This window comes from Ceratotherium simum, chromosome 5 (genome assembly GCF_057802395.1).
Source record: "Ceratotherium simum simum isolate JZ-2026a chromosome 5, ASM5780239v1, whole genome shotgun sequence".
NCBI classification, from domain to species: domain Eukaryota; kingdom Metazoa; phylum Chordata; class Mammalia; order Perissodactyla; family Rhinocerotidae; genus Ceratotherium; species Ceratotherium simum.
In genome coordinates, this window is record NC_141904.1 from 21,363,596 (window position 1) to 21,387,173 (window position 23,578).

Here is a 23,578-nt window from a genome sequence, read left to right on the forward strand (position 1 = left end):
TTACTAAAATGATAGTAAGTAGACTTTTTAAAAAGGCAAAAACCCGACAAGGATGGGGAGAATGAAAAAGGAGACAATAGCCATAAACCTTTGGAGGCTGGAAATCAGATATATATATCTGTTAAATGACTTAGCAGATCTGAAAAAGCTGAGTCCTAAACCAGCGGCAGGGAAAGCCAAGAATCCATGTGTGTTATAACACGTTCCCAGAAAGCTCAGGAATTGGCAGCACCAGGTGCCCCTAGAAGTGAAGGTGAAGGGGAGGGGCTAAATGAGGAGGAGTGGTGGAAAATCATTTGAGGAGCCCCCATATCTCCTCCCCATTCTCTAAATGTGGGTGAATGTCCCTTTTCCCATCTCAACAACAGACAGAGGTAAAACCGAGGTGTCTGCACTAGGCAACTCCAGGTAGCGTTGAGGGCCAACGGTGCCATCCTGAAAACAGGGAGGTTTGAGAGTGACATCAGCATCACGGCAGAGTGATGTTCCCTTTGTCTCTCCCCTCTAAGTTACAACCAAACAGACATCCATTGACTAACAGAGGATCCCCTACACAGCACAACAGGACACCTAAGAGATCCAGGCATCTATACATCTGAAGGTAGGTGGACTAGATCCCTGGGAGGCAGTGGAAGTAGGAGAGCAGCCCCCCACCCCCCTGGCAGGAGTGATCCAGGGTGATGCAGTGGCCCAAGTGACTGTGAGTGGGGGTGAGGGCAGCTGGGCGTCACACATGCATGAACACCTGTGGAGCAGCAGAAGCCCATGGCAGCCCCGTGTGTGCAATGGTTGGTGGAGTGGCAGCCCAACCCGCACAACTGTGAACAGATAGGACCGGAGCAGAAAGAACAGCCTCAGCACCCCTCCTCTCCAGTGGCGGCAGGTGGAAACTGCAACCAGAAACATCAGGAACCACAGCAGAACCAGTGACCCAGCCCCCAGTGGCAGCACCCCTGACACCAGCAACACCAGCAGTGGAGGCTACATACAAGTCCCTGGGTCCCCAGGCCCCACCAGTGACAGCAACACCTGTGAACCCAGCACCCCTGACAGCAGTGCAACCAGTACACCCAGACAACTTGGGAACAGCAGTGCAGGTGGTGCACGGGACAGCAGCATCTGAGCCCGCGGAGAGCCAGTGGAAGAATACAAGACCCAGGCGACCCTGGAAGCAGCAGAAGTGCTCACAGCCTAGTGACCCTGGTGGCATCCCCCAAGATTGCAGTGGTATCTCAGTAGCAAGGCACTAGCAACCCCAGAGGCAACAAGTAGCACAAGGAGGTCTGACAATGCTTCTGGCAGAGGCAGTGGAGGGCGGAAAGTGCAGGCTCTCAAATACAACCAGAAGCAGCTCAGAACCAAAGTAACAAAGCAGTACCCAAATCAGAAAAGGTGATTACTACCACAAAGGCACCAGCAGAGGATCAATTCATCAAACACCATGAAGAACTATAGTAACATGGCAGAATAGAAGGAAAATGACAACTCACCAGAAACCAAACCTGAAGTCACAGAAGATTACAATCTTTGGATCATACAGATTTGACAGAGAATTCAAAATAGCTGTCATAAAGAAACTCAACAAGTTACAAGAAAACTCAGAAAGACAGTTAAATGAGGTCAGGAATAAAATTAATGAACAGAAGGAATACTTCACCAAAGAGATTGAAGCTCTAAAAAAAAAAAAAAAAAAAAAACCAAACAGAAATTCTGGATATGAAGAACACAATTAATGAAATAAAAAAATAACATAGAAAACAGTAAAAATAGCATAGACCTTATGGAGGAGGAATTAGTGAGCTCAAAGATAGAAACCTAGCAATGATTTGGGTATAGAGAGAGAACTAAGATTTTAAAAAAATGAAGAAATTCTTTGAGAAATATCTGACTCAATTAGGAAAAGTAACATAAGAATTATAGGTGTCCCAGAGGGAGAAGGGAGGGAGAAAGGAGCAGAGAGCTTATTCAAAGAAATAATAGCTAAGAACTTCCAAAACCTGCGGAAGGAACTGGACATGCATGTACATGAAGCTAATAGAACTCCTAATTATATCAACGCCAAAAGACCTTCTCCAAGGCATGTAATATTAAAACCGTCAAAAGTCAATGACAAAGAACAGATATTAAGGAGAGCAAGAGAGAAGAAAATAACCTACAAAGGAACCCCCATCAGGCTTTCAGCATGTTTCTCAGCAGAAACCTTACAGGCTAGGAGAGAGTGGAATAATATATTCAAAATACTGAAAGACAAAAACTATCAGCCAAGAATACTCTATTCAGCAAAATTATCCTTCAGATATGGGGAAAAAATAAAATCTTTCCCAGACAAACAAAAGCTGCTAGACCTGCCTGACAAGAAATGTTGAAGGTAGTCCTCCTACCTGAAACAAAAAGGCAAAAGTTTACAAAGCTTTGAGCAAGGAGATAAATAGACAGACAAAACCAGAAAATTGCAGCTCTATATCAGAATAAGTAAGTAAACACTTAGTTATAAAATAAAGGATAAAGGGAAAGAAAGCATCAAAAATAACTATACACACTTCAATTTGGTCACAAACTCACAACACAAAAAAAGAATAATTTGTGACAACAGTCACACAGAAGGGGAAGAGGAAAGGGATGGAACCTGCTAATGGAGATAAGAGGCTATCATAAAAAGTACTAGCTCATCTATGAGATCTTTTATGCAAACCTCATGGTAACCACAAAATGAAAAATCAGAGCAGAGTCACAAATCATAAATAAAGAGATAACTGAGAGAGCCATCATAGAAAACCACGAAACTGAAATGGCAGACAGAAATACAAGGAAAAAGAAACAATGGAAATATAGAACAATGGGAAAACAAAAGATAAAATGGCAGTATTAAGCCCTTATTTATCAATAATCACTCTAAATGTAAATGGATTGAATTCACCATTCAAAAGATGCAGAGTCATTGGATGGATTAAAAAATAAGACCCAATAATATGCTGCCTCCAGGAAACACATCTCAGCTCTAAAGACAAACATAGGCTCAGAGGGAAGGGATGGAAGATGATACTCCAAGCAAAAGAAAACACGGAGATTCAATGAAGGCTGTAAAATAGGCGGCAAAATAGATGTGAGACCCCTCAGCTCTCCTTTTCCATGTGGCTCCTAGAAAGCTGGCAGCCAGACCTTCACCCTTGGGCAGGAAATTGAAAGAATCTTCTCAGGGGAATCTGACTAAACAAAGAAGAAAGACCTAAAGATACTGATAGCAGATGTTTGCTAAGTAAAGAACTCAGTCAGATCACTCTTCAGTGAAATTTGTAGTTGACCAGCTCCATCCATGTCCTCAGAGTTCCAATCAGTCTTTTTGTCCTCAATTGTTAAATAGGAAGAGATAGCCCATTCCCCAGACATGTGAGAAATAGAGAGGAAAATGGAAAAAAAAAAAAAGAAAAACTATAGGGAATAGACTATGTTGGGCAAAGAAGATTTAAACATTAGTAATTTACATTCTTAGAGAGATAAATGAAGATGTTCCAACCATGAAACAAGAACAGGATAGTATAAAAAAAGAATACTCAGAGAATAAAAATGAGCTCTTGAAAATTAAAATATGAGAGGAGCACTGTAAAATAAAGTCAAAGAAATCTCACAGAAAGTAGAGCAAAAAGACAACCTGGAAAATAAGAGAGAAGAGATAAGGGGCAGAGGGATTGCCATTTTTTCACAACAAACCTTGCAAAATTATTTGGCTCTTTAAACCTGTGGTTCTCAACTAGGGGGAAATTTGTGCCACCCCCCACGCCTGAGGGGCATTTGACAATGTCTGGAGATATTTTTGGCAGTCATACGGGATGGGGGAGGGAGGAGTGGTTGATGCTGACAGGGGGTAGAGGCCAAGGATGCTGCTAAACATCCTCCAATGCACAGGACAGCCCCTGCAAAAAAGAATTATCCAGTCCAAAATGTCAATAGTGCTGAGGCTGAGAAATCCTGCCCTGAAGTATGTGCATGTGTAAAGTTGATCAAAAATATACACACATACAAACATACATGCGTACACAAGATAAGACAGGGTAAAAATCATGGCAACTTAAAAAAAAATGCTTCAGTTGGGGAAAAATACAAGGCGAAGATTTAGAAAACTTAAATTAGGAGTGTAATCATTCCAAGAGAACCAAAGAGGCACTCAAAATTTAAGGCAAAGCTTTACCAAAATCTTCCAGTAGAAACTTCAGCTCTTTCAGAGGGAAAACCTGGATGTTTTCAGTCTCTAAACTTCAAAAATACTGACATAGATGTGGAAAAAGCAGGTTGGCAGGTGAAAAGAGCAAGTCATAAACAGTGACAAATTGTCCAGCATGGGAAAAAAAATTCAAGTAACCAAAAGCCAAGAGAAAACGTTTCTATATTTCCCAATAGTTTACTGTGTTTTAAACATGATTAATGTGCCCCCGGGGGGAGGGAACCCATCAAACAGGAGAACTTGTTAGAAGCTTCCAATGATGAAGGGTGAACTACTTCATTAACAAGCCGAGGGAAAGGATCCAGACATCTCTCAAAGCACATGACATCTGGATTAATTTGAAAGTCTTTTCCAATTATCTTTCTAATTAAATCAGTCCTCGTTTTGTTTTTTTGTGAGAGCATAATGTTAAAGGATAGTCATCCAAAAGCATGTATGAGGAAGAGAATCATAACTGGGAAGCAGTCCTCTTGGGAGAAGCAGAATGGAGGGAAAGAGTAGTTTCTTTATTTTGTACCCCTTGAAACCCAAATAAATAATCTCTATACATAAAGTTCTTGTTATATTTTACATAAAAAAAAGATCAGAATAGAATTAACTATGATGACAAAATGGGAAAACCATCTGAAGTATTAAGTTTTATCAGACTTGGTGTTTTTCTTTTCCTGCGAATTGACATGGTGTTAAGATGAGTTTACTTCATCAGTGCTGTTCTGAAGAAAAGAGACCAAGAATGTATTGAGAGACAATTATCATAAGATGGTCTCTCTTTTTTTTTTTTGTGAGGAAAATCAGCCCTGAGCTAACATCTATGTCAATCCTCCTCTTTTTGCTGAGGAAGACTGGCCCTGGGCTAACATCTGTGTCCATCTTCCTCCACTTTATATGGGATGCCGCCAAAGCATGGCCTGACAAGCGGTGCATCGATGCGCGCCCGGGATCCGAACCCGGGCTGCCAGCAGCAGAGCGCATGCACTTAACCGCTATGCCACGGGGCCGGCCCCAGATTGTCTCTTTTATAAAACAGCTCTCTCATTTATACACAGTCTAAGATATACAAAGAGTCAGCAAATGCAAAAATTTATTCTTAACCCCAGGATGCTGATGCCTATGAGATGTACTGGAGACTTGTGCTGATTCCAGTGATCCAAAGAGTTAGACAATATCTATGCCCTTCCACGGAATAAAAAGAACACACTCAATTACACAATACGAAATGAAAACAGCATCACAAAGCTTAGGAGGTACCCTCTTGAGCTAAATGAGGGGAGGATCTTTCAGGGTACACACCTCATTAAAAGCAGTTTAAGAAAACCTTACACATAGGGACAGAGATTGGATTGGTGGTTACCAGAGGGGAAGGGGGGAGGGAGGAGGGTGAAAGGCATAATTCGGTACATGTGTGTGGTGATGGGTTGTAATTAGTATTTTGGTGGTGTACATGATGTAATCTATGCAGAAATAGAAGTACAATGATGTACACCTGAAATTTTTACAATGTTATAAACCAATGTTACTGCAATAAACAAAAAATTAAAAAAAAAAAAAAAAAGAAAACCTTAATAGTGAAGACAAGATACGAGTGGGCATTAGGCTGCACTAAGTCAACTCAAATGATTGTAAAGGCATGAAAAATGACTTCCCAAAGTAGCTGAGCTCGTAAGGCACTGGAATCTAAGAAGCTTACCGTCTTGCCTCTAAATCCCTTGGGTCCAGTTCCTCCTGGACCACCAGGGTCCCCAATCTCACCCTATAAGTTCAGAAAAATAAAATACAATGGTTATTAAAATCAAAGAGATAGATCTCAATGTGTTTTTAAACTGATTCCAACATGAAGACATTTTTCATATACATTTTTATCTTGAACAGTGTTCTTTGAAGCACCCTCCCCCCGTTTTTATGGCTCTCTGCATAGCACACTGCATCCTCATTGTTTCCTCTCTGTCTCTCCAGCCAGAACACAGCCTCCTTAGAGACATGAACTGTGGCCTTCATTTTGTCCTCTGATCCTATCACAGGACCTGGCATTTACCAAGCTCAGTAAATGTTTCTAGCAAAAGCCTTACGGTAGAGGACATCGTTGCTAACATTATCTACAGGTGATTTATAAAGACATTGGGAAAATTGAGCCAGGTGAAATCAAGTAATTTTGGTTTTCCTTACATTTTACTTTCCTTTGAGCAAAGAAGAAAATACATATGATAGAGGGGAGGGAGCACATGTGAAGAGAAAAATAAGGATGATTTCTTCCTTTACCTATGAATTGAAAACTAGAAGTGAAATTTTTTTTTTAAAAATTCTGCTTCTTTCCTCCCTGCTCTCCCCCATAAAGGTTTCTTTTTATTCATAACATTTATAATCAACTCTCCTTCTATTGTCCTATGATACATTTAAGACCCCCAGCAGTAATTCTGATTGATCTCTAGTTAGTATGAAGTACATGGTACCTTAGGTCCACTTTCTCCAGGGAATCCTTCTTGCCCCTGTAATTGATAGCAAGGAAAATTAATATATGCACATATCACCGAGGGAGGTTTATATTCACTTTAATTTTACCTGCTGCCTTATTTAGTTTTAGTACCTCTGAACCAAGGAAAGGCCAAAACAATTGAAAATAAAACTGTACAGCACTATTTGAGAAACTAACTCCAATTTCTAAATTAAACTATTTACTGGTTTCACCAAAATATCATGACAACCTAAGATAAGTGGATAAATGTAGTATCTAAGGAATTACAAATTGGCTTGCCTTCTACTGTAAGCACATAACAGGATAGCTGGTGATTTGGCCTCGTGTCTCTGAAACAGTCCTCTGAAAAAGGATTTCAATGAAGAAATTTGGGAAGCCTGGAGTCTGAGGTTGATCATTCATTTTCTGGTCCTCTGTTTACCTTACTTTGTCCACAGACTATAGCTGAAGAGGTACTATAATCCTCATTTGATGAAAAAATATTTAAAACAAAATTTATTTTCTGATTAGTAAAAGTAATATCTCCTCAAACATATATACAACACAAAAGAACAGACAGAAAAAAAATCACCCAAATCTCACAACCCAGAACCACTATAAATATTTTGTCATTTTTTCTCTAAGCTTTTAAAATACACTTTCGCACAATCGGGATAAATGTTTTTTTCTGATTATATTCTGATTTTTTACTTGATATTTTCACATTATTTCTTTACATAATTATAAACTTCATATACATTCATTTTAAAGAGTGGCTAATATTCCAATGTTATAGGCTACTTAATATTTCCCTTTTTATCAGATATTAAAGCTTTTTTTCAATTATTCTCTATTCTAATGAAAATTTCACTAGAAATCCCTCATTGATTAGTTGTTTTTTTTTTCCACAGAAATTTTTAGCTTTTTTGGGTTTGTTTATTCTTCAAGACAGCCTCTTGTATCATTCCTGTTGGGATTTCCCTTGGAATCCTTTATAATGTTTTAGACTTTTCAACAAGAACTTGGTATGTCTCCATTTATTGAAGTTTTATAGCTCAGTATTTTTTTGTCATAGGTCTCAAACATTTTGTAGAAAGAATATTCTGAACTATATTATGTTTTTGTGGATGTTGTTATTATGATTTCTAAGTGGTTATTATTGGTATATAGAAATCACTGGTTTTGGTAAGTTTATCTTCCTTCCAGACACTTAAATATTTAGTGACAATGGAAAATTATAATTCTGATACCAAGATCAAAGGTTTTATTTTTAAGTCACTGCTTGGCCTGATGCATTTAGAAAGGCCATGAAAGACTTCTCACCAACGAGAGGTAAACCTAGTAAGAGGAGGACAGATGTTGGAATGCCTCCCCAAGGCAACTGGAGCCCAGAGCTGCTATGACTAGATGCATTGTCCAGACTGGAACAAGTCAGGCCCTGGCTGCACATCTCTGCAAAGAACAGAAAATTAATTTCCAAGTTTCAGGTGTTGCCTGCAACTTAACCCATCCAATTGTTTTTTCTTCTACCACATTCCTCATGGAATATCAGCAACTAAATTATCAAAATCTATCTCTAAATGTCCCAGACTGTCTTACTCCCTGTTTTTTTCCCTTAAATGTGGCAAAAAAAAAAGCAACAAAAATAAATGGAAAATGTCCAGCTTCCAGTCAATGTGTCTTACCTTTGCTCCTTTAATTCCAATGCTACCGTAGCCTGGGGTGCCATCATCCCCCTGTAGACAAAGTAACTAATTACAAACATCCCAGACTACAGATAGAGGCAGGATTATTCAAAAGACAGCAGGACAGCTAGGTTTTTGTTTTGATTAGGAGAAATTAGGAAGTGGGATTCTCCCTGTGGGGCAGGCCACCGACATTTGGTGATAGTGGTACTAAAGGCAGCTCTCAATAACAGATACAGACAATGCATTGTCCTAGTCTCACTTGTCTCACCTGTAAAGTGGGAATAATAATTATACCTATTCATGGTTTGTTTATGAGGATTGAAAGAGAAAATTTCAGGCACATAATCTCAATAAAAAGAGGTAGTAGTGTTATCTCTTCCAGATAACACTTGTATTTTCATACCTTATCTCTTACCCATTTTCAGTATGCTAGATAAAAATAAGACCTCCTAAATGCTTGGGCATTGGCTACTGTTGGACCCTTATAGAGGCCTTAGTGAGAAGTCCTGAGCAGTGGGGGAAGGTTGGGCTGGGTTTCTGATGAATGGATTCCAAGGTGAGGAAAGAATGTTATGAGGATGCTAAAGACAAGTTTTGTCCATTTTATCTTTTGGCTTCAAGAGCAACCTGGCCAGGATGTTTGGTACCCGGGAAGTTGCCACCTTGGAAAAGCTGGCCAAGGGACTAATCCAAGATGAGGATAATAACTCAATTTCTAGAAGACTATAAAGCTAGATTGGGATGGTATCTTTAACACTCTCTTCAGAGAACCACACCTGATATCTACTGAACTAAAAGATTCCAAGGGCCAGATCAAAAGTAGTGATAAAACGCAAACCTGCAAGCCTCGAGGACCGGGAAGGCCAATAGCTCCTTTTTCTCCCAGATCTCCAGGTTCTCCCTGTCAAACAGAAGAGTGAAATGTGTCCTTATTAGGTTGTTTTTGTAAAGGAAGTTAGAAATGATGGCACTAAGACAACAGTTTTTGACTGCATCCACACACAGGGACAACGGGTTCATGGCCACGACTGTGAGTTGTGCAAGCAATACAGAGAAACTGCTGTTGTTGGTCAGTGAGGTCTCCTCTATTGATAAATGAAGCCTCTGTAAGTCTGATGTATTGTTTAGTGCAAGTGGCCATCCTAGCAGCTCAGTGCCATGAACCGCACCCTTGGAAATGTCTTACCATGAGTCAAAGAGGAGCTCTGTATTGTTTAAAAAAAGTAACAAAACTGTTTTCCATGATGACCTATGCAAATCAACCGGCTGCTGCAAAGACTACAGACTTCTTAATTTACTTTTAAGGTTTTAAGTGTCAATCAAGATAACCAAGGTGGCATGACATCTCTGGCAATAGTTTCTGCCCTCTGACTAGCAGAACGTCTACTATGGGTTATACATCAATCCCAGGATTATCTTGAGGGAAGTCCAGCTCCTTGGGAAAGTTAACACAGGCTTACAAAGGAAGGTTAACTCCTTTTCTCAAAAATAAAAAGAACAACGTTTAAAGTTTTAGATTTTAGATGTATAGAAATGTTGTGAAGATAGTACAGAGGGAGTTCCTATGTAGTCCACAACTAGTTTCCCCTGTTGTTAACACTACGTTACATTAGTTACATTAGTAGGGCACATTTGTCACAACAAATAAATGAATATTGATTCATTATTATTAACCAAAGCCCATACTTTGCTCAGATTTCCTTAGTTTTTACCTCATATCCTTTTTCTGCTCCAGGATCCCCTCCAGGATACCACATATCATGTCTCCTTAGGTCCCTCCAGACTGTGACAGTTTATCAGATTTTCCTTATTTTTGATGACCTTGACAGTTTGAGGAGTAATGGTCAGGTATTTGCAGAATGTTCCTCAACTGGGGTTTATCTGATGTTTTTCTCAGGATTAGGTTGGGTTTTATGGGTTGGGGATAAAGACTGTGGGGCAAAGTGCCATTCTTATTACATCATCTCGAGTATACACTATCAACATGGCTACCACTATGATGGTAACCTTGATCATCTGGCTGAGGTAGTGGTAGTCAAGTTTCTCCACTGACTACTCACTCCTCCCTGCCCTTTCCATAATGTACTTTTTGGAAGAAAGAGTATGGAAGTGTGCATGGCCCACACTTAACGAGTGGGAGTCATTAACTAATTTTTAAGGACACAAAGACAATACACTAGGTGTGGGAAGTGCAAATGGACAAATGTTCACCAGTACTGAACTCTGGGGGTGAAACAGATTAGGGCTTTGGGGAAGGGAATCAAATCACCTGCCCCAATGCCTTTCTTTCAGGGCACTGGCTCTCAAAGTGTGCACTGGGGGCCACAGCCTCACAATACATGGGGTCTACATGCAAAAGGAAATTCCTGAACTCCAGTGGGATCAGTCTTTGGTAGTGGAGCCCAAGAATATGCCTTTTTAAATAAGCTTCTCAGCTGATTCTTATGCACACTGACATTTGAGAACACCTGCTTTAGGGTAGGGAAACAAGGGAAGCCATATGGCTTGTCCAGGGTCAAACACTCTGTCACTGGTACAGCCAGGCGTTGAGCCCAGGAGTAATTGCTGGGTTCCTTGCCTCCCTGAGAGCTTGAGCTTACTGGAGTAAGGTAGGAGTAAGTGTTTGGGGCTCATCTCAGTTAACAAGGAGTCTAGAGGGCTCAGTTCATCTTGGGGCTGTCCAAAGGGTTTGGGTTTGCTTTGAGGACACTTACCTCCCAAATTCTTATCCCCTCTCCTTTACAAGTCCTTCTCATTAACAATGATCTTCTTTGGCACAACTACCCTGCTCATATCTATTTCCTTCCACACTCTCACCTATATCCAGCTCTATGGTCCATGTTGGCCCCTTCTATCACACCCTATGGAGTGCCTTCATTTCACATGCAAACTTTCTCTATACATCCATGACATCTGCCCACACACATCCTTCCTCACTGTAAGATAAACTCGGTTTTCATCAGGGACACCACTTCCCCTGAAGCCTTCTCCAGGGCAAGAAGGCAGCGTTGTCTCTGTTCTAAACTTTCCTTTCCAGACCGTTATTGCTACACCACATGCTCTAGTAATCCCTTCTTTTTGGAGTTGATTATCCTTGTCATCCATGTATCTCATTTCATCCTCCAGTCACCTTTGGAACACTCCACTGCTGGCCTCCATCATTTCAGCCCTTCTTAGCAGTTCTCCATTACAATGCTAGCCAGCCCCTCCTCTTATGCCCTCAATCGTATCGCCTGTGTCAAGAAATTTCTCCATTAATTATCTCTTTCTTACATCTTCAACCTCCTTCTTTCTGTTTTCTCTTCTCTGCTCGTAAATATGCTGTAGTCTCTCCTATCATTGAAAACAAACCAATACCCCACTCCGATCTGTGCTACGCCTTGCCAGTACTAGTAGTTAATGTCTTTCTCCTCCCCTTCAAAGACTGGTTTCTCCAAAGAGTAGTTTACAGCTTCATATCCATTTGCCCCTCGTCAACACATTGTCCAGTCCTTGGCAGCCGGTCTCCCTTTCTTTCTCCTCCTCTCAATTGCTACATTTTCGAAATTATTCTTTGGAGAATCTTACCACCAGATGCAATGGCTTCTCGATTCCTCCCTTCCTCACCTGTTCTACACCAGCTGACACTCTTGACCTCTCCTCCTTGAACTCTTCCCAGAATCCAGTGTGCTTTTCTGTTTCTTTCACCTCCTTTCTAATAATTCATTGTCTGCCTCCTCTTACCCTTCTTACAAATAGACATCACCAAGAGTCTTTCTTAAAATGTAAATGACTCTGAAAACTGCATCTCCAACCAGCCCTAAACCCTTTCCTCTACCCCTCAAACCAAGTGATTTCCTTCACTCTTAAACCTGCTCCTTCCCTTGACCTTCCTGCTTCTGTGATGATGTTACCACTCATGTTGGAAGCCCACGAGTCATCTAGTCCTCTTCTCTCTGCCTCAGTTCCCTACTAGAAGAGTCCTACAGAATCATCAAGAGCCCCTCCTATCCTCACCCTGTAAAGCCATTTAATCATCGCTTGTCTTGGACAGAGAGACACAGAGAGAGCATTCCAACTAGTCTCCTAGCTTCCAATCTCTCAGCCTTCAAAATATTTCCACACTGAGTTGTCTATTTAAAATCTTCCAAAATCTGGCTGTGTTCATACACTCCATTCAAAAATTGTAAATAGCACTGTACTGGCTATCTAATAAAGTCAGTCATCACCGACTTTCTTGTTCTTTATGTGCGCACCAGACAGGATCATTTTTCATTCCCCAAACACTAGCTCCCAGGGTTTTCCAACCCTGTGCTTTCCCTCACACTATTTCTTCTATCTGAAATTCCACACACCTCCTCTCTGCTTGCCAAAATCCTTATTTTCTAAGGTCCACTCAAAGTCTGTATCCCCTATGATGCCTCTTTTCCCAGTCCAGAATTATTTCTATTAACACTATGTTTAAACCTCCATTTCAGTCCCTTATCCCTAACTACTTTATGTCATAGATTATTGACTTGAAAATATTCTAAATTCTGTGGGGTTCATTCCATATCTTATTTTTCTTTATACAACTCAGAAATTCTTTGCTTAAACAAACATTTACTAAGCACTTACTATGTGCTGGGTACTGTTCTAAGCACTAGAGATGCATCAGTGAGCAAAACAGACAAAGATCTCTGCTCTCCTGGGGCTGACTTTCTAGTCTAGCTGAATGCAGTGCCTTCATCTTAAAGGTGTTCAGCAAAGGTTTGTTGTATGAATGGAGGGGAGAAATAAAAGAAGAGAAAAAGAAGAGAAGGAGGGAGGAAAAAAGGGAGCGATGAAGGGAGGAAAAGAGAAAGGAAGGCCTGCCCCAGAACAGTCCCCCTTCCCTCAGATCTGTTAGCTCAGATTGGGTGTAGCCCCTTGTGAGATTATGCTGAGCTGGAATTCCTGACCTCATCCTGGTTCACACCCAGGTTTTTAGATGTTGCTGGATCTTTAAGAATCAAGCCAGGGTGTAGGGGCAACGAGATATGCTCTCCTTTGTGTTGAAAGGGCTCTGGCTAAGGTAACCAGACACACTTCCCTTGAGGAGAAAACCTCAACCTTGGTGGATATAAAGAATGCGACCTACTTTATTTCCTTGGCTTCCCAAATGGCCTTGACTCCCTGCCTCTCCTCCTGGTCCCGGAGGCCCCTGAAACAAAACAAGGATTGTAAATACAGCAGAACATAAAGCAACTTTCCTTTAAACAGTTTCTGTCTCTTCTAAGAGGAAAATGAGCCACAGATGGGAAAAGAGTTATGGCTTTATTGATTCCTGCTTTGGAAAAAGTATCACAGCTGTCAAATAAAGACTCGTAAATAAAAGAAAATTAATAAAGTAATTCATGCCAGATGTTGCCTAAATGATTGTGCTTCCTTGTGAGTCTTCTCTTCCAAAGAGATTTTAGGTTTTCAGTGTTTGGCTGTTAGAGCAGATGTTGCTCAAATGTCTAACATTTAAAGAAGGCATTCCAAATGACATTTACTTTGAACTATATTCTTCCTGGTTCTCCGCGTTGTAGAAAGCATTTTTTTTTTAAGGTAAACATCTTTATTAGCAAATAATATGATTTGTACAATAGAAAGCTCAAGAAACTTTACTAAAAATAATTAGCATTAATAACAAGATATGTTCAGGTGGTACAAGGTAAATATTCTGAAATAGTTTTCTCTTTCCTAACAGTAAGGTAGAGAAGTAAATGTAAATAAATTCCCATTTACCAATAAGAGAAAAAAATGTAAAATACTTAGAATACATTTAACAAGAGAGATAAAGGACCTGAATAAAGAAAGCTTTAAGATCTTATTGAAGAACATAATAATAAAACTTAAACAGATGGATAAACATACCATGCATCTATATGGAAAATCTATTTGATATAGTAGAAGTCTCTCCAACTTTCTAGAAAGCACGTTTTATTGGAACAGGTTTGGAGCTGAACATTTTTTTTCTTTTTTTGTGAGGAAGATTAGCCCTGAGCTAACATCCATGCTCATCTTCCTCTACTTTATATGGGACGCTGCCACAGCATGGCTTGACAAGCAGTGCATCGGTGCGCACCCGGGATCCGAACCTGCAAACCCTGGGCCGCCGAAGCAGAGCACACTCACCTAACGGCTACACCACCGGGCCAGAGAGCCCAACTGCCTTCCTATGTTATATGTTATCGACACTTGGGATCAGAGTTTTCCTTTGGGATACCTAAACGCACGGCAAGAGAAATCTCTTTTGGTTAAACTGTCTACAGGTATTTGTAAACAATCCCAACACCAGTGAATTTAAATCATTTTCACAATTTTTTTTTGCCATGGTTACTATAATTTAAAAATAATAAACCAAACCTATGTAATAAGCATGATACTTACCAATTAATTTTGTTCAGAAGAAAAAATTATGACATTAACCTTTTCATCTTTTAGAAAATTAAAAATGTAATAAGTTGGACATAAAAAGTTTCCTAATAGGACAAAATGTTTAAGGATGAATTGGTTACTAGGGAAGATAATAATGATCTTTCTACAACATTCCATCTTTTCCCCTCCCTTCTTCATGTTAAAAGAGTCTTAATTTCTTCACTCTTCATGGCTTCCTTTTCCCTTCTAACTTTCACTTCTACCATTGCATGGAGCTAGCTCCTGTGACCTTCATGTTCAATCCAGTCAACTTTTTTTTTGTTCTTACCTTATTTGAGTTTGATCATGTATTTTCTGAAATTTTCCATTAACTTCTGTAACACCAAGTTACCATGGTCTTCCTGGTCCCTCTCTGGTCTCTTCGCAGTAAACTTAGAAGACTCTCCTCCTTCTTTTTGCCTCTTAAATCTCCATGTGCCCCAAGGCTCCATCCTCTAACCCTATTTTCTTACTTCATCCCTCTGCCTGAGTGATATCCCCATCGATTCACATACTACTTCTACAAAATGACTCCTAAATCTGTGGATCTCCTGTCCAAACCACTCAGCTGAACACCAGACCCACATTAAAATGCCTACGGGATATCCCATAGGGACTGATTACCAAAGTTAATCATATTTACCATAAGTCAGGCTTAGTCTCATATTCTTTTCATTAAGGAATGGTGCCACCCTTTACTCCCCCTGAAATCCCAGCCAGAAACATAAGAATCATTTAGATCCCTCCCTCTAGCTCACCTCTCAAAACCAATCAGCTACAAGTTCTACAGATTCTATCCCCTGTCTGCATCCATCTCTCTTCCATTCTCTTTGCCGTCACCTACCTTCAGGCCCTTTTTGCATTCTGCCTAAATTCCTGGCTTCCCTGACTGTAGCCAGGCCTCTTTCTAATCCATTCTCCACTCCTTTTTCCTTTTGATTTAAAATGTAGGACTCATGCTGCTACTTTGTCTGAAATTCTGAATTCTGAGTAGCCTTCAGAATAAAGTTGAAGGTTTTATTAATATGTAAAATCCCTCAAAATGTTGGTATCCCATGCCTCTGAAGTAGTCATCTGTGACTACTTTAATCACTCTGTGTTCATGCTCATCAAACCATTTGAAGTAGCCAAATACTTCTTGTTGTCTTACATCTCTGCACTGTGAAATTTTTTTCCTAGCTGGTCCATTTTTCTGTCTAGGGAGTGGTACAATCTCCTTCTCCAGAAAATCTTACTTTTAGCATCACTGTTTCGAGAAGAATACCTGAACCCCCTGGCTGTGTTGGGTCTCACCAATTGTTCCACAGATTCCTCCACTCTGTATGTAATTGTTTGTTTATTTCTCCTCTCATCCACTAGATACTAGCCTGTACAGTCCCTGAAGCGGGGGGCACATCCTATTGACTTTATATCTCTGGAACTTAGTACAGTACCTAGAACTCATCAATCCACCCATCTATTCATCTATCTATCCATCCACCTATCCAGGAACGGTCCCCAAGAGGAATGATATAATGTTGAAATTTTCTTGGTTTTCCATATTAAATTTTCATGTACTTCACAGAAGGAGATGAAGTAGAGAGATTTTAATTGTCCTTGACAATAAGGGGTAAATTGGAAGTCCTACCTAGGAGCTCACTTTCTGTGCTTCCTTCAGACATAATGAGCTCTATGAGATGAAGGAGATTTGTCGGAGATTACTCCATGTGTAGTCACCTCAACACACACAAGCACAATGAGATTTTCCTGTTTGAAAGCCCTCCAAAATAAAAGATTTCTTAGATGGATGGATGGATAGATGGACGTAGACAGGGCTTTGTCATTAGAATATCAGAAAACCTGATTCTATTTCCTGTGCAAGACCATGCAAAGTACCAAACTAGGGTTTGTGACTGCTTGAATGGGGCTCAAGCAACAATGAATGGTTACCCAGATATATTACCTACTCAAATACTGCTGGTTGTATAAGGGACCATGTTTCTAAAGGAAAGAAGAAAAATTCCCTGCTACACCCAAGATATCAGAGTCAAAAAGTTGCCTTGGTCTGAGATCAAGAGCAGTTGTGGAGTATAATGAGAGGCTTAGGGCATTTAAAGGGAAAGGGCGTTAGCTAGAGGTCAAATCTCCATTGGCTTTGTTGTATTGGTGGCCTTTTATTGAGCATTTATTTTGTGCAACGCACTGTGCTAAGAGGTATATATTTATGTATAGATTTCTTCAATCCTTACAACAACACAATGAGATACATATTAATAACACTATTTTACCAAAGACAGATTCTCAAAGCATTTAACCCAAAATCATTCAGTTAATAAGAGGATGAGATGGAATCGAACCTGATTCTAACTCTAAAGACTGAACTCCCAGCCACTCTGTCTGCTGTTCTGAGTCCCGTGTCTGGGACAGGATTCCCAAACTCTTACCATCCATGCACCAGCCAAGATTGGAGTTTTAAAAACGTGAATCTCCAAACTTGATGTAGGAGGCTGGGGCCAGATCTAACCTCCACTATGGGCACTTAGGCTGGGGGGTCTTTTGTCCATGTTGAGACTCTGTCACAGAATCCTTGGCAATCACAACTGTTTTAGCGTTAAGCAAGGATAGAAAGGAGATATTTAGAGTTTAAATGTTCTAAAAAATTTCCTTAGATAGCGTCTATCAGAACAGATTGTACTAGGAGTTTGGGATTAATGGCTGGGACATCGCCAAGACCTCTTGACTTGGGATGGGATATGGCAGGACAGGGGCAAGAGGTGTGGGTTCTTCTCACACTTGAAAGGAATCCTGTCACTTATTATTTTCACGAGGGTAAAACCTTGCCTACACTCACAACCAGCAAATATCAGGCTGGGATGTATCAATACAAGGAGATTAAATGCTCAGCTTCCATAAGAGTCAAATATGAACTAAGTCTGAGAAAACAAAAATCAAGAGGCCAGCAAGGGCGGGCTAATGTAAGAACACACACCAGGACACTGGATGTTAATCTGGACAGACTAGTCTGTGCGACAGCCCCTAACCTCAGCTTCCGATCCTTCTTCATGCATCCTATACCTCACTCATATGGAACCATTTATGAGTTCCCAAACTCACTTTGACACGTCTCTTTATATACCCTGGTTCTTTTTCCTGAACGCCCGCCTCTCCCGTGGTCACCTGGAAAACACCTCCGCATCCTGCAAATCTAAGCCATTCTTCTCCTTTAACTCCATCCTTTCTCCCACCACTCTGCCTTGGGAATAATACTATTTCAACATTTAGCACATCGCGTGTCACATATTTGTTTTCATGGTCTCCTTTATGAGACTGGGAGCACTTGAGTCTAGACTCTGTGTCCGAGTCACCCTTTTATCCTACTACAGAGTCTGACACACCGGAAGTGTGGAAGTGCTCAGTAATCATTTTGTCAAATGAGTAACAGGAATGGTTGATGGATCATCCAACCTAGACTATGCAGAATGATGAAATCCAATGATTGCAATACAGATTACATATCGTTATATCATTATTATTATTACGCCTTTCCCTGGATTAGGGGCTAGCATGCTTTGGACATAAAATGCCCCTGTTAAATTAGGTAATGTTGATGCAATCTCATAGTAATAAACATTTATATAGTGCTTACTAAATTGTGGGCACTGTTCTAAGCACATACATATTTTAAACCATTTAATTTTCACAACAATCTGATGAGGTAGCTCCTACTACTATTCTTATTTTACAGCAGAGAAAATTGAGGCAAGAGAGGTTAAATGAACTACCCAAGGCCACATAGCTACGAAGGTACTGGCAATCAAACCTAGGCAGCCTCGCTCCAGATTCTGTGCCCTTGACCACTGTGCTCTGCTTTGTAAAGATGGCAACAGAAATTTTACTTTGTATCCCAAATTTACACTGAATAATTTCAACCTTTCTTGATCTTGCATATGACACTAGAGATTATTTCACTAAAAATCCTACGTATTTAGAGAATAATTCCAGCTCTAATTGGAATTAGCATTTTAGGTCTGATTTTCCAGTCCTTTGCTAGGCATTGGTTATATTAGTGTAGAACTTGAAGGTAAACCAAACAAGAGGGGAACAAAGGAAGGTACAAAAGAATATACTATTTCTTTCAAAGTTCTTTCTTTTTCATTGTGCCATGGACTGTATTTCTTTTATATCATAGCCATATCCTTGGCTGGATTAGCATGTGTTTGAGTTATGCAGAGTGACCCCAACACTGCATAAATTAACACGCCTTCAGAACACTGTCAACAGAAATCACATCCCTTTTTCTAAATGTATACCCTAAGAAAAGCTTTAAAGCCCATAATTAGAAAACACTCATGTTATTCCACTTGAATGGCTGGTCCTTGTGCGCTGTAAAACAATATGAAGCCTATGTCGGTGGATTTATAGAGCCAACAAAGAATAACACTCTCTTGTATATCTGATTGCGCTTGTCTCCTGTGGTTTTCCTTTGAAAACAACAATTTTGAGATCTCATTTGTCATGTCCTGAACATAGAAACTTCTACACATCTTTGAAATAGCACTTTCACTGTGTTGACAAGAATATTTCAAGAAAAGCAAGCAAAGAAAGAAAACCACGCTTTCCAGCCAGATAAATAGAAGAGCTAAGCTAGAGAGAAATGGCACCTTTTGACTAACTCTGGCAATGCCAACAGGTTGAATGATTTATGACTATGACTAATCTTGCCAAGGCAAGATTAAAGGGGACTCACTCATAGAAGGACATTATAAGGCAAATGGAATAAGTTATTTGAGTAACAGCCACTTGGATGCAATTTTGGATTCTAGAGCAGGGGACTAACCAAGGTCTTTGGATTTCAACCCACCTACATCTCAATATTTTATATAAACAGATGAGATAATCACCGGGTATGTTTCCCTTGGCATTTACCATTTTTTTTAAAAAATCTCAGTTTGTGGTGCCAGCAAGTTTTTAATGATTCAAGGATGTGAATGCAAAATAGTTACTTTTCATCAATTTAATCTTACCTTGAAATTTTAAAGTTTTCATGCTTTTTGAAGGAACACAGTCATCAAAATTGGGAACAAAAATCCTCATGAGCAGTAATTAATATGCTTTAAAATATTGTGTCATGAGATACAAGTTTATGCAGATAGCTTCTTAAATATTTCCATAATGAATACATCCACTTAAGTGTTGGACCACTGCCCAGTCTAACTAATGGACACAAAGTAATGGATTCACTTCACCCTCATGTCAGCCAAGAGAGCGCAAGTCGCAACTGTCTCATTCGTTCATTTACTAATTGATTCATTATACAAATATGTGTTGCACTCTACTGTGTGGCAGCATTGTCGTTCTGGGCTCTGGGATATAGTGTAAGCAAGACAAAGTCCTGGCCTTCACGGAGCTTATAATCTAGAAGGAGAGACAAACAGTCAAACAAATAAATATATACTATGATAGCAGGCAGGCGGGGTCAGATCACATAGGACCTTGCTACTCAAAGTGTGGTCCAGGGACCAGCAACATCAGCATCACCTGGGGGCTTATGGGAAGTGTAGAATCTCAGGCCCCACCCTAGACCTACTGAATCAGAATCTGCATTTTAATAAATTCTCTAGGTTATTGTTAAGCGCTTTGAAGTTGGAGAAGTGATGTTATTCCCACTGCTGGGTGTGTATATTAGAATCACCTCTAGAGAAATTAAAATTGCTGATACCCTGGCCTTACCTCCAGAGATTCTGATTTAAGTGGTCTGAGGAGTGTCCATCATGGAGTGTTTTACAGTCTGCCCAGAAGATTCTCATGTGTAGCTAGGTTGAGGACCACTGAAGTAGGTTGTATTTTGAGTGTGATGGTAAGCCCCTGAGGAATGAGATCATGGGAGTGATGTAGCCTGATTTACAAAGAGGAAGAATTCTTAACCTCAGAGGAATGGCTGAGCTGCTGAGGCAAAGAGGACTAGAAACCATCTTCCGCCTCCTGTTTGAGAGAATGACAGCCGACTCTGCACGGTGGGGACAGAAGGTGATGTGGCCACCCCATCTAGCACTGAAGTCAACCCTAATACACTTTGCTGGTTCACAGGCAATAAATAGCTCCATCTGCAGGGAAGAAACCATAAGCACATCCATATTAAAGCCAAAATCAAGGTCAGAGGCAGGCACTTTCTCTCATTACATACCTGGGGACCTTTACTTCCCAGATCTCCTTGATCTCCTTTCACACCAGCCTCTCCTCTTGGGCCCTATGTACGGAGAATTAGAGCATTATTTTCTTCCCCAAAGAAAACACTTGAAAATTAACTTGAATATTAAAAGTGGAAATGCTAAGTTAGTAACACGGACAAAAACTGGGAAGACAACTCCACTCATGCGTTTGGTTCTGTCTTGATCTATCGAGCTCTTCCTCTGTGGCGGGGGTACAAGGGTCCAATATGACATTTAGGTGGTTGGGCATTTGCAGTCAAAGTGAAGAAATACTGAACGGTTGAATTTTTCAGTATTGTTTTCTAATTATCCTAACATGTTTATACTCCAAATATATATATTTCTTATGTTATAAAGAAAATATTCCTTAATTACATAAATCTGAAACTAGAAGATTTAAATGGATTTTCTATTCAATAACAACACTGAAGACTGGTCATAAATAAGATATGACACACAGTAAGATAAAATTTGGATATTTCAACTTCTGGAATATTATATTGCCAATTAACTGTGGCTTCCATGCACTTTACAGAGAAACCTTCATGATGTCTTTGGTTTTGCATCTCCTTTTAAATTATGTCAGGAAAAAAGTGAGAGTCTATAAAATGGAAGAAGGGGTGTTGTAGTATTACTTGTTTAGCATGAAATAAAGCCAGCCTATCTAGTGAAATGCTTCCCCACAACCCCAATGGCAAATATTTCTCACTTGAAGGTGAGAAAAGTGAACTTTCCTCAGCTGGCAAGTAAGACAAAGAAAAGCAGTCAAGTTAGAAAGAGATAGAGGTCCAAGGGGCAGACTGTTTACGGCTCTGAAATCTCAGTAAAATGTGGACAGAGTTTCTCTTCTAATGTCTAAGGATATTTTGTCCAACTTCCATGCACCAAGCTGCCAACATATAATAGTTACTTTAATTTTTTTTAACTATATGGATCAAAACTTTGAAGAATTGCAGAACCACTGCTTGTCCTGCATTTGCCAAATAACAAAACGATTTCTCAAGCTTGCAAAACTAAAAGTTTGGAGAGATAAAAATATGTTCTAACTTTCTGTAATCTGACCATCTTTCTTTCATTTCAGCATTTTCTAGGACTTCCTTTCCCTTCATTATTACTTTAGGCTACATTTTGCCCTTTCTGGCACACACTTCCTTTCCCCTCATGTGATCAGTGTTAGAGCCAACCACGGCTTGCTCCTTGCGAAGGAAAAAGTACTTAAGGCAGCTCCCTGGAGAGGTGAGCTGGAGAGAACAGGCTGAGTGCCACCCTATAGATCACCCTGCTAAAGGCTTTAGCTATATTTGGAACAAATCTTTCCCAGAGTAGAGCCAATTTTTCTATATTATGGGCGACCAGATATGCAACGTTGAGCTCTTACTGTGCTAAATTGACCAAAATTCCCAGTTCTGAGGTTCAAGGTCTCCCTAGAATACCCTAGCTAGCCTAAACCCATCGCACAGGGATGCTGCCCAGAGTGTTCATTCTCTTTTCACCTCTTGACTGGGACAAAACTTAGATAAAAGAGATCAAATGCTGTATAAGTCAAGACTACATTGCTTCATTACTTTCTTACCCTGAAAACACTTTAAACATCTGTAATTCTGCAAGGAGGTATGAGGGATTCTACCAAGGCTTCAGATTCTTCTTTATGTTCTCACACTCTGATTAGTCTTGATACATACCTGAGGGCCCTTAAGTCCCAGGGAGCCTTCAAGCCCATCTGGGCCTGGGATGCCTGTTGTCCCCTGTGGTGAGAGAGAATCAACCTGTTAACACTGTTTGCTGAGAATTTTGTCTCCTTTATGTGCAAGATTATAAATATTTTTTGTCACAATGGCAGTGCAGGATCTTTGCAAAAAACATGAGAAGTAGAGAAAAATACATAGAAGGAAACAAAAATCTTCTATAATATTATCAAGCAGAGATAACTACAGCTAATATGTTGGTGTATTTGCTTCCAGTCTTTATACTTATGCGTGCACACACGCATTCTCCCTTCTTTTCCTAAAACATTTGTAATATACTGTTACTAACTTGGGTATTTGGCCTGAAAAAACTTACAATTTACTTCACATTTTCTTCAGCCATCTTTCAATATCATATTTATATTCAAACAGATTAAATATCTAGGGATCAAAAGGTGAGCATTCTCTTCACATTGCCCCTGAATTCTACCACAGATAAGAATTCCAAAAAGAGTAAAGAAGGATTAAAAAGTTTAATTTAGGGAACTATTAGGATAGCCTAAGTTTATGTCTCAGTTGTTACATGGTTAGATGCAATTAAATGTTCCTCACTGATGTCTTTTCCTAGAAATCAGAAAGAGGAAATTTCTCAACACTTTCTCTCCTCAATCACATTTCATTCTTTTCATGCCATTTTTCTGGATTTGCTCTCCTTTTAGTTGAAGTGTGTGTGTGTGTATGGGGGCAGAATAATGTCTGCGGATGGTAAACTCTCTTAGTCTTTGACTATCTGAAAATGTCTATTTTACATTCATTCAATTTTAGTTAGGTATAAAATTCTACGTTAACAGTTATTTTTCTTCTGCACCTGCAAGGTACTACTTCGTTGTTTTCTGGCATGTATTATTGTTGAAAGAAGTCTGCTGCAATCTAATTTGTTTTTTTTT

The 23,578-nt window shown here is 39.8% G+C and overlaps 1 protein-coding gene across 1 annotated transcript in view; it reads right to left on the bottom strand.

Moving 5' to 3' along the window:
* The window catches only part of COL6A6 (collagen type VI alpha 6 chain), a 122,616-nt gene that overhangs the window by 31,480 nt on the left and 67,558 nt on the right, over positions 1-23,578 (bottom strand). The window contains exons 22-28 of the mRNA XM_087430574.1: positions 22,629-22,691; positions 20,922-20,984; positions 13,455-13,517; positions 9,195-9,257; positions 8,354-8,404; positions 6,667-6,702; positions 5,907-5,969 (exon numbers count right to left, since the gene is read on the bottom strand). Of these exons, the coding sequence (XP_087286700.1) occupies positions 5,907-5,969; positions 6,667-6,702; positions 8,354-8,404; positions 9,195-9,257; positions 13,455-13,517; positions 20,922-20,984; positions 22,629-22,691 (402 nt within the window). The remainder of the gene's footprint in view (positions 1-5,906; positions 5,970-6,666; positions 6,703-8,353; positions 8,405-9,194; positions 9,258-13,454; positions 13,518-20,921; positions 20,985-22,628; positions 22,692-23,578) is intronic.